This window comes from Muscardinus avellanarius, assembly GCF_963383645.1.
Source record: "Muscardinus avellanarius genome assembly, chromosome: 16".
In the NCBI taxonomy this organism is placed as follows: domain Eukaryota; kingdom Metazoa; phylum Chordata; class Mammalia; order Rodentia; family Gliridae; genus Muscardinus; species Muscardinus avellanarius.
Genome location: NC_137802.1, coordinates 44,223,518 through 44,239,244, shown reverse-complemented (window position 1 = coordinate 44,239,244; position 15,727 = coordinate 44,223,518). Strand labels below are relative to the sequence as shown.

General features: G+C 45.8%; 1 protein-coding gene across 5 annotated transcripts in view; it reads right to left on the bottom strand.

Annotated features, from left to right (window-relative positions):
* The window catches only part of SPAG9 (sperm associated antigen 9), a gene marked incomplete at both ends in the record, with an annotated part of 158,706 nt that extends 144,821 nt beyond the window's left edge, over positions 1-13,885 (bottom strand). For all 5 annotated transcript variants that reach the window (XM_080713485.1, XM_080713488.1, XM_080713487.1 and 2 more), the window contains one exon: positions 13,583-13,885. In XM_080713485.1, coding sequence (XP_080569611.1) covers positions 13,583-13,885 — 303 coding nt within the window. The remainder of the gene's footprint in view (positions 1-13,582) is intronic.
* Between the last annotated feature and the right edge of the window lie 1,842 nt (positions 13,886-15,727).

The following is a 15,727-nucleotide window of genomic DNA, read 5'->3' as shown; positions in this document are numbered from 1 at the left end:
AAAGAATAAAAAATAGAACTGAGGGTGTAGCTTGGAGGTAGAATACCCCTGGGTTCCATCCCAGTACCAGAGAGAGAGAGAGAGAGAGAGAGAGAGAGAGAGAGAGAGAGAGAGATTGATTGATTATCCTTTTTCTTGAAGAATTTAAATGTCTCCTGAAAAAAAAAAAAAAAAAAACATAATCTACTGAAATCTAGTTTCCCAAAAGGCAGTAAACTGCTTCCAGGAACATAAAGCTTCTGGTCCTCCTATTTTAATGCCTCACTTTTAAAAGCATGAAGGGACAATTAAGGGTTATCAAACACTTGAAACTAAAACCTGAGATAGACTAAACTACAAGGAGGGGAGAAATGGGACTCTTAAGGAAACAAAGCAAGGAACAAATGAAAACTATAATTAATATATTCTAAGACCAAAGAAAAGTCATCACTCCCATGAAACCAGAACAGAATGCTATTTTAAGAAGGGGGCATAAAGGGGAAAACATGAAGAAGAAAGAACTCTTGAAAAGTATTAAAATATTAAGAATCAAGCACTTTTCTTGCCTTTTTTATATAAACTATACCTTAGAGCAACCCAACAGTTGATAAGGGAAGTCCTCCTTTATGAGGAAACTTAGCTAATAAATGTGGAAGCAAAAACTAGGTTTGAATAGCACCATTTCCCAACTCTAATGAAGTAATAGTGTCTCATGTTTTTACAGTTAGAATCCAGTCTGCACAGTAGATTTGGATAATAAATTTGCATGTCTTACAGATTCCAGAGTCCTTTTGACACAGATGATGATCTTATAATGGAATGTTACAAAGTCATCAATCAGCAGGGTGTGGTGGCACACGCCTGTGATCCCCGCACTTGGGAGGCAAAGAAAGGAGGATCATGCAGGTTCGAAGCCAGCCACGCTGGCTTAAGAGACCCTGTTTCCAAATAAAAATATAAAAAATAGGTCTAGAAGTGTAGCCCGGAGGTAGAAGGGCTTCCAAGAACCTCCGTACCACCAAAAAAATAAAAATAAAAAAAATAAAGTCATCAATCACAGTATAATCTAGCTGGGTATAGTGGCACACAACTGTAATCCCAATATTTGGGAGGCTGAGATAAAAGAATTGCAGCTTCAAAACACGCCTCAGCAATTCGGACAGACTCTTAGCAATTTAGCAAAATACTATTTCAAAATAAATAAAAAGGATTGGGTGTGTTGGGCATGGTGGCGCACGCTTGTAATCCCAGCATCCCCGAGGCTGAGACAGGAGGATCGCAGTTCCCAGACAGCCTCAGCTACTTAGTGAGGCCGTCTGCTACTTAGTGAGACCCTGTTTCAAAATAAGGGCACAGCGTGTAGCTCAGTGGTCAAATGCCCCTGGGTTTCATCCCCAGACCCACCCACACACACACACACACACACACACACACACACAAAAGAATTTAAAAAAATAGGGCTGGGGGTGTAGCTCAAAGGTAGAATGCCCCTGAATTCCATCCCTAGTACCACAAAAAAAAAATAAAAATAAAAATAAAAATAGGGATGGGGATGTCTCTTGAGGTAAGATGCCCATGGCTTCCATCCCCAGAAAAAAAAAAAAGAACAAAGAATATAATTCAGCTGGGTATGGTGGCACACAGCTGAAATTCCAGGTACTTAGGAAGATGAGGCAGAAAGATCACAAATTTAAAGTCACCTGGGAAACTTAGTGAGACCCTGTCTCAAAAAAAAAAAAAAAAAAAAAAAAAAAGGGTGAGAGCCAGGCCAGAGCCGGGCATGGTGACACACACTTGTAATCCCCGCATTTGGGAGGCTGAGACTGGAGGATCACAGTTTGCGGACAGCCTCAGCTACTTAGTGAGGCCCTTCGCAACTTAGTGAGATCCTGTTTCAAAATAAAGAATAAAAATTAGGGCAGGGGGTGTAGCTTGGAGGTCAAATGCCCCTGGGTTACATCCCCAGACCCGCAAAAAAAAAAAAAAAAAAAAAATGGTGGGCCAGGCGTGGTGGTGCATACTTGTAATCCTAGCATTTGGGAGGCTGAAACAGGAGACTTGTGCTTCAAGGACAAGGACAGCCTCAGCTACTTAGTAATGCCCTTTGCAACTCAGTGAGACCCTGTTTCAAAATAAAGAATAAAAAATAGGGCTAGGGTGTAGCTCGGAGGTCGAATACCCCTGGGTTCCATCCCCAGTACTGCAAAAAAAAAAAAAAAAGAGTGAGGGGGGGGTCATGGTGGTACAGGTTTGTAATCCCACCATTCAGGAGGCTGAGACTGGAAGGATCTGGTTCATGGACAGCCTCAACTACTTAGCAAGGCCCTTCACAACTCAGTGAGACCCTGTTTCAAAAAAATAAAAGACTAAGCTGGGCAAAGTGGTGCATGCTTATAATCCCTGTGCTTGGGAGGTGCTTGGGAGGCTGAGACAGAAGGATCCCACAGGTTCGAAGCCAGCCTCAGCTACTTAGTGAGGCTCTCAGCAACTTAGTAAGACACTGTTTCCAAATAAAATATAAAATAGGTCTGGGAGTAGAGCCTGGAGGTAGAAAGCTTCTGGGTTCCACCCCCAGTACCACCAAAAAAATAAAGAAAAGTTAGAAAATTTTACTTATATGACAATAGCTGAGCAGAGGCTTTTAAGCAATATATAGATATAGATACAAAAAATACATACATATGTATTCACAGATATATACACATACATACATATACCATACCCAGTCCAATATAGATTTTTCCAAAAAAACAAATACTTATTTTCCTTCAGAGTGAAAATTTTCTTTAGTAAAAAATATTTAACAATTTTGTTAGTGTAGGGTAATTGATGTACCTAATTAGAAATTACCCCAGCCAGGCATAGTGATGCGCATTTGTAATCCTAGTACTTGGGAGGCTGAGACAGTAGAATCACAGGTTCGTAGCCAGTCACAGCTACTTAGTGAGGCCTCTGCAACTTAGTGAGATGCTGTTTAAAAATTTTTAAAAAAAAATTTTTTAATAAAAAATAAGTTTACTTGGGACCAGGAGTTTAAGATCAGCCTGGGAAACATAGTAAAACCCTATGGCAAAAAATTAAAAATAAGGCTGAGCGTGATCTTCCACATCTGTAATCCTAGCATCTGGGAGGCTGAAAGGCAAAAAGTTGCTTGAAACCAACCTCAGCAACTTAGTGACACCCTGTTTCCAAATAAAAAATAAGGCTGGGGGTATAGCTCAAAGGTAAACTACTCCTGGGTTCAATCCCCAGCACCAAAAAAAAAACCAAAAAGAATAACATAAAATAGTTAAAATTAGCCGGGTGTGGTGGCTCACGCTTGTATCTCATCATTCAGGAGGCCAAGACCAGAGGATCGCTGTTCGTGACAGCCTCAGCTACTTAGTGAGGCCCTTGGCAACTCAGTGAGATCGTTTCAGAAATAAAAAGACTAGAGGGCTGGAAATGTGTATCTTGGAGGTACAATGGTACTGAGTTCCATCTCCAGTACCGCAAAATAAATAAAATAAAATAGCTAAATTAGCCGGGCGTGGTAGCACACGCTTGTAATTCCCCTGCTTGGGAGGTGGAGACAGGAGGATCGCGCAGGTTCGAAGCCAGCCTTGATGGTTTAAGAGACCCTGTTTCCAAAAATAAAATAGGTCTGGGAGTATAGTCTGGAGGTAGAAGGGCTTCCAGGAACCCCAGACTCAGCTTAATTCTCAATAACTCAGAAACAAATATCTGTGGCTAAAGTGACTTAAAAATGCAACAATAAGTTGGAGGCAGCAAGGCACACCTGTAATCCCAAAACATGGGAGACTGAGACAGGAGGATCACAGGTTCAAGACCAACCTCAGCAATTTAGCAAGACCCTCAGCAACTGAGCAAGACCAAGGGCTAGGGGTATATAGCCTGGAGGTAGAATGCCTTCTGGGTTCAACTACCAGTATAAAGCCTGTACCACCACATCTGGCTCTCAAAGGACTTATTGAAGAACTTTTAGGAAGTTTTAGCATAACTTAGCACCAACAGTAAGGACAATAATTTGAATACACAAGAAGAATATTAAAGCCGGGCATGATGGCATACGCTTGTAATCCCAGTACTTGTAAGGCTGAGACAGGAGGATCACATAGGTTCGAAGCCAGCCGAGGCTCTCAGCAACTTAGTGAGACCCTATTTCCAAATAAAATATAAAAATAGGTCTGGGAGTATAGCCCGGAGGTAGAAGGCCCCTGGGTTCCAACCCCAAGTACCACAAAAACAAAGAATATTAAGAGGTTAGGCTTAGAATTTGAGCTTTAGTGTATTTGTTCATCCGATTAACAAATATCAGAAGCACCTGCTTTTTCCCCCCAATACTTTGGTGGAGGAATAAAAGCAATAGGCTTGGACTGGTAATGTAGCTTTCATTGGTAGAGTCCCGTCTAACATGTGTGGCCCTAGCTTCAATCCCCAGTAACCCTTCCCCCCACACACACACACAAAAGCAACAGTTTTGTTAGATACCATGTAAGAAGTACTAAGTTCAAAGACATTTACATTCAGCCGGGCATGGTGGCGCACGCTTGTAATCCCCACACTTGGGAGGCTGAGACAGGAGCCAGCCTCGGCTACTTAGTGAGGCTCTCAGCAACTTAGTGAGACCCTGTCTCCAAACAAAATATAAAATAGGTCTGGGAGTGCCGGGCGTGGTGGCACACGCTTGTAATCACCGCGCTTGGGAGGCTGAGACAGAAGGATCGCACAGGTTCGAAGCCAGCCTCAGCTACTTAGTGAGGCTCTCAGCAACCTAGTGAGGCCCTGTTTCCAAGTAAAATATAAAATGGGTTTGGGAGTATAGCCTGGAGGTAGAAAGCCTCTGGATTCCACCCCCAGTACCACCAAAAAATAAATTAATTAATTTAATTTAATTTAATAGGTCTGGGAGTATAGCCTGGAGGGAGAAAGCCTCTGGGTTCCACCCCCAGTACCTCAAAAAAAAAAAAAAAGACACATTCAATAAAAATATGATATGGAGCCGGGCCTAGTGGCACACGCTTATAATCTCAATACTTGGGAGGCTGAAACAGGAGGATCACACAGGTTCAAAACCAGCCTCAGCTACTTAGTGAGGCTCTCAGCAACTTAGTGAGACGCTGTTTCCAAATAAAATAGAAAATAGGTCTGGAAGTGTAGCCCGGAGGTAGAAAACCTCTGAGTTCCATCCCCAGCACCACCAAAAAATAAAAAATGTCATATGGATCCAAAACTCTAGAAAAGAGCTTGTGTGTGGTTGGATGGGTAGCACATTCCTATAATCCCAGCGACTGTGGAGGCTTAGGCAGAAGGACTGCAAATTTGAGGCCAGTCTAGGCAAGTGAGTGAGATGTGTGTCTCTGTGTATGTGAGCGCGCACGTGTGTATGTTTTGCTGGGGACTGAACCCAGGGGAGGAATTCCAACTACAAAGTACATGCCCAGCCCTATTTTTTTTTTTTAATTTGGAAACAGGGTTTCACTAAATTGCTGAGGCTGGTTTCAAACCTGTGATTTGCATGTCTCAGTCTCCCAAGTACTGGGATTATAAGGAGTGTATCACCATGCCTGGCTCAGCCTGGGCAATTTAAAAGATCCTTACTCAAAAATAAACAAACCTCCAGGAAGAAATCTTGTTTAGGGTTCCTAACAGGCAGTCAGCATCAAGAGGGAAAATCTTGTCTGTTTTATTCACTACTGTATTCCCAACAGGCACAGTACTAGCACAGAGTTGGCACTCCATATAATTGTTAAACACATGAGATATACATTTTGGAATAGCCACTAAATAGTAACTGAACCCACAGGTAAGGAAAATATCATCTAAGCAACACACTCAGTGAACACAAAGAAGACCTTAGAAAGAATGCCCAGAAAAAAACAACACTAATGTGATTAAGGAAAATTTAGAGCCTGTTTCCAAATAAAATATAAAAAATAGGTCTGGCCGGGCATGGTGGCACACACTTGTAATCCCCGCGCATGGGAGACTGAGATAGGAGAATCGCACAGGTTCAAAGCCAGCCTCAGCTACTTAGTGGGGCTCTCAGCAACTTAGTGAGACCCTGTTTCTAAATAAAATAGAAAATAGGTCTGGGAGTATAGCCCGGAAGTAGAAAGCCTTTGGGTTCCACCCCCAGTACCACCAAAAAAAAAAAAAAATAGGTCTGGAAGTATAGCCCAGGGGTAGATAGCCCCGGGGTTCCACTCTCAGTACCGCAGTAAATAAATAAATAAATAAATAAATAAATAAATAAATAAATAAATAAAAACAGGTCTGGGAGGATAGCCTGGGTTCCACCCTCAGTACCACAAAAAATAAATAAGTATGTAAATAAATACTTTAAGGCCTGGCATGGTGGTGTACACTGTTACCACAGTATATGGGAGACTGAAACAAGAAGATCACAAGTTCAAAGCCAACCTTAGCAACTTTGAGGCTCTCAGTAATTCAGTGAGACCCTGTTTCCAAACAAAATATAAAATCTTAAGCTGGGCGTGGAGATACATGCTTGCAATCCCAGCATTTAGGAGGCTGGAACAGGAGAATCTTGGTTGGACACCCTCAGCTACTATTACTTAATGAGGTCCTTTGCAACTCAGTGAGATCTTGTTTCAAAATAAAAAGAATAAAAAATAGGACTGGAGGGTATAGCTTGAAGGGAGCATACCCCTGGGTTTCATCCCTAGTACTGCAAAAAAAAAAGAATAAAAAATAATTATTTGCTGCATGAAGGTCTCAGCCTCACTAAGTTGCTTAACCTTTTCTAAACTTGTTTGTTCCATCTAAAGTGTCTGCCAGCTAGGCGTAGTGGCTCATGCTTGTAATCCCAGCATTCAGGAGGCTGAGACTAGAAGATCGCGGTTCGCGGACAGCCTCAGCTACTTAGTGAGGCCCTCAACAACTTAGTAAGACCCTGTTTCAAAATAAAGAATAAAAAATAGGGCAGGGGGTGTAGCTAGGAGATCAAATGTCCCTGGGTTCCATCCCCAGACCCACAAAAATAAATAAATAAATAAATAAATAAATAAAGTGTCTGCCCTTTTTTTCCAGTACTGGGGATGGAACCCAGGAGCATTCTACCTCTGAGTGACACCCCCAGCCCTAATTTTTTATTCTTTTATTTTGAAACAGGGTCTGAGTTGCAAGGGACCTCACTAAGTAGCTGAGACTGTCCATGAACCTTAATCCTCCGGTCTCCGCCTCCTGAATGCTGGGATTACAAGCATGTGCCACCACTTCGGGCAAGTGTCTGCCTCTTTACTCTTCATCCCATTACCCTCTTTATTGTCTGTGTGGCATCTTATTACAATCTATAATTAACTTTTTTTTGCTAACTCCTTATTACAATATACAATTTAAAAATATCAGAGGCTTTCTTCATGTTTTGTTAGTGGCTACATCCCCAGAACCTAGAACAGTGTGTACGGGCGTGCCTATCTACATCCACAAATACGGACCTATGAGTGCTTTTCCAATGAGCTACACACACACACACACACACACACACACACACACACAAACACGTTTTTGTCTTTTATGTTTTGCTTTGTTTTTGAGACAGGGTCTTGAAAAGTTACAAAGGGTGGCCTCAAACTTGTCACCCTCCTGCCTCAGTCTCCTGAGTCACTGGAATTACAGGCATGCACCATGACACCTGGGCTGGACATATACTTTGTAGGTAGAATGCCAGCTGCGAGGGGTGAGGTTGGTGCCAGGGCCAGTGAGGCCGGGATCGGAGTCTGCCATGAGGAAAGGCCGGTGCCGGGGCCTCGGAGGCTGGGATTGGAGCCTGCTGAGGGAGGAGGCCGGTGCTGGGGTCAGCAAGGCCGGGATCAGTGCCTGCCATTTGGTGAGGCTGTAGCTGGAGTCAGCGAGGCCGAGATAGGAGCTAGCCTAAAGACAAGGCTGGTGCTGGGGCCCCAGAGGCTGGGATAGGAGCCTGCCACGAGACAAGGCCGGTACTGGAGCCAACGAGGCCAGGAGCAGAGTCTACCAGGTGGCCAGGCCGGTGCTGGGGCCTTCAAGAGTGGAACTGGAACTTGCAAAGCAGCATACACAAAGAAATATCACAGAAAATTTAAAAAATTGGATGCTCTCCCTAATATGCAAAACTAGGAAGAAATGGGTAATAGGAGGGAATCTAATGGAAGAAGGGGTCCTATGGAGGAGCAATTAAGGTGACCAATCAGAGGGGATGGGATGGGGGAAGATGGAATCTCTAAAGCACATGATGTACGTAAATAAATATATCAATCTTAAACACTAAATCAAGCATAGGATTGAGGGAGGGGCTAGGGAGTGGGATGGGGATTGGATAAAGGTTGATTGGACAATGTGTACTTGGATATCCTAACAAGTCATGTATTCCATTGTGATGCTTAACTACAATGCACCAATAAAAATATATTAAAAAAAAAAGTCAAGCCGGGCGTGGTGGCACACACTTGTAATCCCCGCGCTTGGGAGGCAGAGACTGGAGGATTGCACGGGTTCGAAGCCAGCCATGTGTGCTGGCTTAGGAGACCCTATTTCCAAATAAAAATGTAAAAATAGGTCTGGGAGTGTAGCCCAGAGGTAGAAAGGCTTCCAGGAACCCCAGTACCACCAAAAAAAAAAAAAAAAAGTCAGCCTCAGCCAGGCGTGGTGGCGCATGCTTGTATTCCCTGCGCTTGGGAGGCTGAGACAGGAGGATCACACAGGTTCAAAGCCAGCCTCAGCTACTTAGTGAGGCTCTCAGCAACTTAGTGAGACCTTGTTTCCAAATAAAATATAAAATAGGTCTGGGAGTACAGCCCGGAGGTAGAAAGCCTCTGGGTTCCACCCTCAGTACCACCAAAAGGGAAAAAAAAAAGTCAGCCTCAACAACTTAGTGAAACTCTATTTCCGAATTTAAAAAAAAAAAAAAAAAGCCAGGCGTGGTGGCGCACGTGGGAGGCGGAGACAGGAGGATCTCGCAGGTTTGCAGCCAGCCGCGCTGACTTAAAGAGACCCTGTTTCCAAATAAAAAGGTATAAAATAGGTGTCTGGAAGTATAGCCCAGAGGTAGAAGGGCTTCCAGGAACCCAAGTACCACCAAAATATATACATACATACATACATACATACATACATACATACATACTCCGGGCATGGTGGCGCATGCTTGTAATCCCAGCATTTGGGAGGCTAAGACAGGGTATTGTGGTTCTAGGACAGCCTCTGCTACATAGTGAGGCCCTTTGCAACTCAGTGAGACCCTGTTTCAAAATAAAGAATAAAAAATAGGAAAGGGGGTAGGCGTGGTGGCGCACGCTTGTAATCCACCTGCTTGGGAGGCAGAGATAGGAGGATCGCACAGGTTCGGAGCCAAAAGCGTGGGCTTAAGAGACCCTGTTTCCAAATTTAAAGAAAGTAAAAAAATTAGGTCTGGGAGTATAGCCCAGAGGTAAAAGGATTTCCAGGAACCCCAGTACCACAAAAAAATAAATAAATAAAAATAGGGCAGGGGGTGAAGCCCGGAGGTCAAATGCCCTGAGTTCCATCCCCTGACCCGCAATAATAAATAAATACATACATACATACATACTGCACTGGGAGTATAGCTTGGAGGTAGAATGTCTCTAGGTTTAATCTCCAGCACCACACACACACACACACACACACACACACACACACAAAGCCAGGTAAGATAGCACAGGCCTATAATCCCAGTAAGTGGGCTGATGAAACAAACAAAAAAAAAAAAGAGTTTCAAGGTCAGCCTCAGCAATGTAGCATGAGAATCCTAGCAACCAAGCCAGGTGTGGTGATGCACACTTGTAATCCAAGCATTTGGGAGGCTGAGACAGGAGGATTGTGGTTCGCAGCCAGCCTCAGCTACTTAATGAGGCCCTTTGCAACTCAGTGAGACCCTATTTCAAAATAAAGACTAAAAAATAGGGCTGGTGGGAGGGTAGCCCACAGGTAGAATGCCCCAGGGTTCCAGCCTCAGTTCCACAAAAAGAAAGAAAAAAAGAAAGAAAGAAAGAAAGAAAGAAAGAAAGAAAGAAAGAATAAAAAATAGGGCTGGGGGTATAGCTCAGAGGTAGAATATCCCTGGGTTCCACCCCCAGTACCTCAAATAAATAAATAAGTCTGGAGGTGTAGCTCGGAGGTAAAATGACCCTGGGCTCAATCTCCAGTACAAAAAAAAAGTAAATTAAATGGGGGGGGGGTATATGCTCAGAGATAGAATACCCTTTGGTTCAATCCCCAGTACTTAAAAAAAAAAAGGAAGAAGGTATAAAACACATGAAATTAAACAGAATTCATCCTGAATATTGGCCTAAGAGATGGAATTTTTAGATATAGGTAAAACTTGGTCTATGCTCTTAAATGAAGTAACTTTATGTTTATAGTACTGGAGCTGGCTCATCTAGCATTTCATCAATGTTCTTTACTTGGGTCATGATCCTTTGTCCAGAGGTTTCATTATGGAGACTTTACAGAAGTTACTGAAAAAGCTTAAACTACAAAAAAGTTCACTGGATAACCTATTTTCAAGAAGTTGTTTACTTAAGTTAATATAAAACCCAGAGAGCCTGGCAGGTAGTTTTATTTTCTGATTCTGCAACCTGTAGTTGATCATTTTCCTAGCACGTGTGACATTGGCATTTTGCCCATGTTTACATGGACTGACAGGAGCTTAAGGATGTAGAGAGCTTTTCTTTTACTAGAGGTGACAGATCATGCTGGGCCTGCTCATCATCTATGTTATATGTAGTAAATTCCCCAATCTCTTCCATGAACATCCACACACAGGGACAAGCCAGTATAAGCATAATCAAGTAGCAAGCCATCTCAGAAAAAGTACTTGACCGCTGTTCTATAAAAGTAGTCAAAATTGTGATTCCCAATTTCATTTGTTTGGGGGGATTTGTTTGCTTGTTTATGGGGGGAACTGGAGATTAAACCCTGGGGCATTCAACCTCTAAGCTACACTTTCAACCCTATTTTTATTTTGAAGCAGGTTCTCCCTAGGTTGAAAGTCTCACTACTTGCTGAGATTGTCCTCAAACCTGTGATCTTCCTGTTTCAGTCTCCCAAGTACTAGGATTACAGGTGTGCAACACGGTGCCCAGCTAACTTAAAAATATTGAGCCAGGCATGGTGGTACACTTGTCATCCCAGTACTTGGGAGGGAGACAGGAAGATCTCAGGTTCATTGCCAGCCTCAGCTACTTAGTGAGACCCTGTTTCAAAAATACAGAATAATAAGCTAGGTATGGTGGCCCATGCTCGTAATCCCAGCATTGGGGAGGCTGAGACAGGAGGATCGCGGTTCACAGCAGCCTCAACTACTTAGTGAGGCCCTCTGCAACTTAGTGAGACCCTGTTTCAAAATAAGGAATAAAAGCCAGGCATGGTAGTGCACACTTGTAATCCCAGCATTTGGGAGGCTGAGACAGGAGGATTGTAGTTCACAGACAGCCTCAGCTACTTAGTGAGGCCCTCTGCAACTTAGTGAGACCCTGTTTCAAAATAAGGAATAAAAGCCGGGCGTGGTAGTGCACACTTGTAATCCCAGCATTTGGGAGGCTGAGACAGGAGGATCGCGGTTCGCAGGCAGCCTCAGCTACTTAGGCCCTTTACAACTCAGTGAGACGCTGTTTCAAGATAAAGAAGAAAAAATAGGGCTGGGGGTGTAGCTCGGAGGTAAAATGCCCCTGGGTTCCATCCCTAGTACCGTAAAATTAATTAATTAATTAATTAAGAATAAAAAATAAGGTTCAAGGTGTAGCTCAGAGGTAGAGTGCCCCTGGATTTCATCTGAAAGAAAGAAAGAAGGGAAGAAGGAAGGAAGAAAGGAAGGAAAAGGGCTCAGGGCATAGCAAGGTAGAATGCCCCTGGGTTCAATCCCCAATACCACAAAAAAAAGGAAAGAAAAATAATGTTGAAACAAAGTCAGTTGTTTAGGACATTCCTCTGAAAAGCCTGGATCCCAAAACCAGAACTAAAAATTGAACCTACAATTAGGGAAAAAGCCAGGCATGGTGGCCCACACCTGTATTCCCAGTATTTGGGAGCCTGAGACAGGAAGATCACAGGTTCAAGGCCCTCAGCAACTTAAGAGATCCTGTTTCAAGATAAAAAGTTTTTAACTGGGGATGGAGGTGTAGCTCAGGGGTAGAATGCCCCTGCAGTTTAATAAAAAATAGGGTTCACGGTGTTATCCCCATACCACAAAAAAAGAAAGAAAAACTATTTTGCCATGTGCAAAGATTCATATAACAAAAGGTCTAAATTGTGTTACCATTAATGTTAAGGAAAGAGCTACTGAACAAATTTCACATCCTAAAACCTTTTCAAGTATTTCTGAAAAATAAAACATGGTTCTTGGGTAATTTTTTTTGTTTTGTTTTTTGTTTGTTGTTGTTTGCGGTACTGGAGGTGGAACCCAGGGGCATTCTACCTCTGGGCTACACCCTGGCCCTATTTTTTTATTCTTTATTTTGAAACAAGTCTCATTAAGTTGCACAGGGCCTCACTAAGTAGCTGAGGCTGGCCACGAACCTATGAGCCTCCTTTCTCAGCCTCCCAAGTACTGGGATTACAAGCGTGAACCACCAGCCCGGCTCCTATTTTTTTTATTCTTTATTTTGAAATAGGGTCTAAGTTGTGGAGGGCCTCACTAAGCAGCTGAGGCTGGTCTAGAACCTGTGATCATCCTAACTCAGCCTCCCAAGTACATGGACTAAGCTTCTTTCCTTCACCATGTATTTAGCCTGTCTTACTAAATACTTAGAAATAAAGACAAATAGGACACTTTTCCTGCCTTAAAGTTCCACAGAAATAATGCCAACACAACTGGGAGTAAAATCCTTGATTCTCTGAAGAAGGCAAGAACCTACCACTTGCACCTCAGAGCCACAAAAGGTTCAGAGATTTGAAGGGTGAGCACCGAGGTCACCGATCAGGTGCTCCAATTCGCAGCCAGCCAAGCGCACCTGTAAACTGCAGTCTGAGAAGCAAACTCAGAGGGAAAAGCTAGCCGACAGTCACTGACACCTCCTCAACCCCGCCCCTCAGTCCTCATAAACAAACAGAGGGCTTTTGAAGGGAACTGTCCAAGGTTACCACCTGATATGGAGGAATGCCCTGATGCGGGATGCCAATAAAATAACCTACTAGCCTCTCCATATCTACTGAGAGTTGCTATACTACACCTAAGTGTTGACCAAGTGTTAAGCAAGCCGCATAGGACATAAAATAAGACCTTTCTCAACAGGCTTAAAATGTCAAGAAGCAACTGACCGAAAGAGGGAGATCTCTAACTTCCCAGAGCAGCAGCAACCCCCTGGAAAGGTACTGGAACCCGCAGAAGTTACGGATCCAGAACAGAAGTTTCCCCCTCCCCAATGGTAAAAGTTAGAACCGCAGTCGGACTGTCCTACTGTGGTGAGGAACTTCCCTAAACACCGAGGCGCCGCCAGACGCCCTCCAGTCTCCGCCCTCCGCCACCCCAGGTGCCGCCGTGCCCGCCGCCGCTTCCTCCCGGGCCGGGCCTCCCACCGCCCCCTCCCGCACACGCGCTGCCCGCCGCGGCCCCGGGCCTCGCTCAGGCCGGCCTGGGAGGCCTCACCTCCTCGGCGTGCTTGCGCAGCGCCTTCTCCCGCTCGTACTGGGTGATGAGCTGCTCGTTGTCGTCCCGCAGCAGCTCCAGCTCCACCTGGTGCTCCTGGTCCTGCGCGAACACCGAGTCCAGATTCTCCAGCACGGCCACCACCAGTGGCATCAGCTCCTTGACCACCTCCTCGTCGTAGCGCCCGATGAGTCGCTCGAACTCGCGGTAGATGGAGCCGGCCAGGCCGGACACCCGCTCCGACATCACGGCCCCGGAGCCGCCGGGCTCCTCCTGATACACCACACCGTCCTCCAGCTCCATGGTGGCGGGCGGCCGGCCGGCCGGCCCCGGGCGTCGCCGGCGGAGGGGCGGCACAGGCCCGCGCGGGACGGGCCCGGCGGGGGCTGCGGCTGGGCTGGGCTGGGCGGGCTGGGCCCGGCGGGGTGGGGGCCGGGGCCGGGGCCGGAGGAGGGAGGGGAGCGGCGAGCGCGCTCGCCAAAACCGCCGCTGCACCAACTGCCGGGGCGTCCCGGCCGCGCGCGCTACACGTCACCCGCGGGGCGGGGCCGGCGCCGCGTCGGCCCGGTGGGCGGGGCCCCGCGGGAAGCCAGGCGCGGCCGGAGGCGGGGCTGTGCGTCAGCGTGGGCCGGGGGCGGGGTTATATACCACGTAGGCCGGGGGCGGGGCCGTGTCGTCAACACTCGGCGCCACGCGACTGGCGCGACGCCAATGGGAAAAGCTGCGGGCGGAGGGTGGAGGGAAGTGTCAGTCTGAGGGCTGAATTTTGCAGGGCTAGCCCAAGGGAAAGGGAGGGGTCCTAGGAGAGTGATTAGCCGTCCTGGACGAACGTACCTAACATTTCTATTGCTTTTCCACAGCTTACAGGGTTCTTTTTTTTTTTTCATTTAATCATCACCAAAGGAGTTGTGCGCTAGACTTTCGCTCCCACCCCCGTTTCACAGACAAAGAAACCAGGCCTGGAAAAGTTGTGGCTCACTCAAGGTCACGTAGCTAGAACGGGAAAGAGGCTGGGCCAGGACTTAAACCGACTCTGATTGCGAATTCCGCACTCAGAAAAATGGAAAACAGAGGGGGAGGGGAAGCAACTATAGTCAGGAGAGGGTCTACCTAAGGTAGTCTCAAGTAGGGCGATACTGTTAGGGGTTAGGGAAGAGAAAGAACAGCCTCAAAGAGGAAGTGCAGATCATTCTAGAAAAGACACATCTTGAGCTTCCCCAACACTGAGTTTCTCTGCTCCTGGCCAATTTGAGAAAGGAATTTTCAGGCTCCAGCCTCCCTCCTCTTCCCGGGTCCTGAAGGGAGGTGGAGCCGATAAGTCGGAGGTTGAGAATAGGAGGAGGAAATGGGTGGAGTCAGTGAATAAGTCCTAAAATATGTGGAGGCTCCGCAGCCTGGGAGAGAATCACGTGTGAAGAATGACAACACCCAAGCCTTGGGCGGGCTGAGTCAAGTCTAGGATCATTCTCGCGGTTCTCTTTTAGTGCCGCAAATGGGGCGGCAGACACTCCCAAAAGCCACTTCTCCCTGGCCAGGTGACTCGAGTTCTCTAGCCCCAACTCACGTACGAATAACAGGGAGGGAAGGCAAGACTTAGATAATGAGATACTAGGAAAACGGGCCATCTCTCGAGATGATAAATGATAGTCACAAGTTACAGGTCTTTTCCATTAGAGCATGAACTAGGCCCCCGAAGTCAATTCTCTCTCTCCCTCCCTCCTTCCCTCCCTCTCCCTCTTCCTCTTTCCCTCTCTATGTAGTGCTGGGGATTGAACCCGAGGATATTCTGCCTCCCAACTACACCCCAACCGTATTTTAATTTTATTTTAGAACAGGGTCTCATTAAGTAACTGAAGCTGGCCAAGAACCTGCGATTCTCTCGTCTCAGCCTCCCAAGTACTGAGATTACAGACTTGCACAACCACTGGCGTGACCACGCCCACTCGAATCCTCTGACCTTTGACAGACCTGGAACCAACACAAATAGCATGGAGTTTGGGCAAGAGCCAACCTATTAACTCAGAAGGAAAAAGAAATGAAAATGCAAACCGGGCGTCGTTGCACACGCTTGTAATCCCAGCATTTGGGAGGCTGAGACAGAAGGATCCCTGTTCGTGGACAGCCTCAGCTACTTAGTGAGGCCCT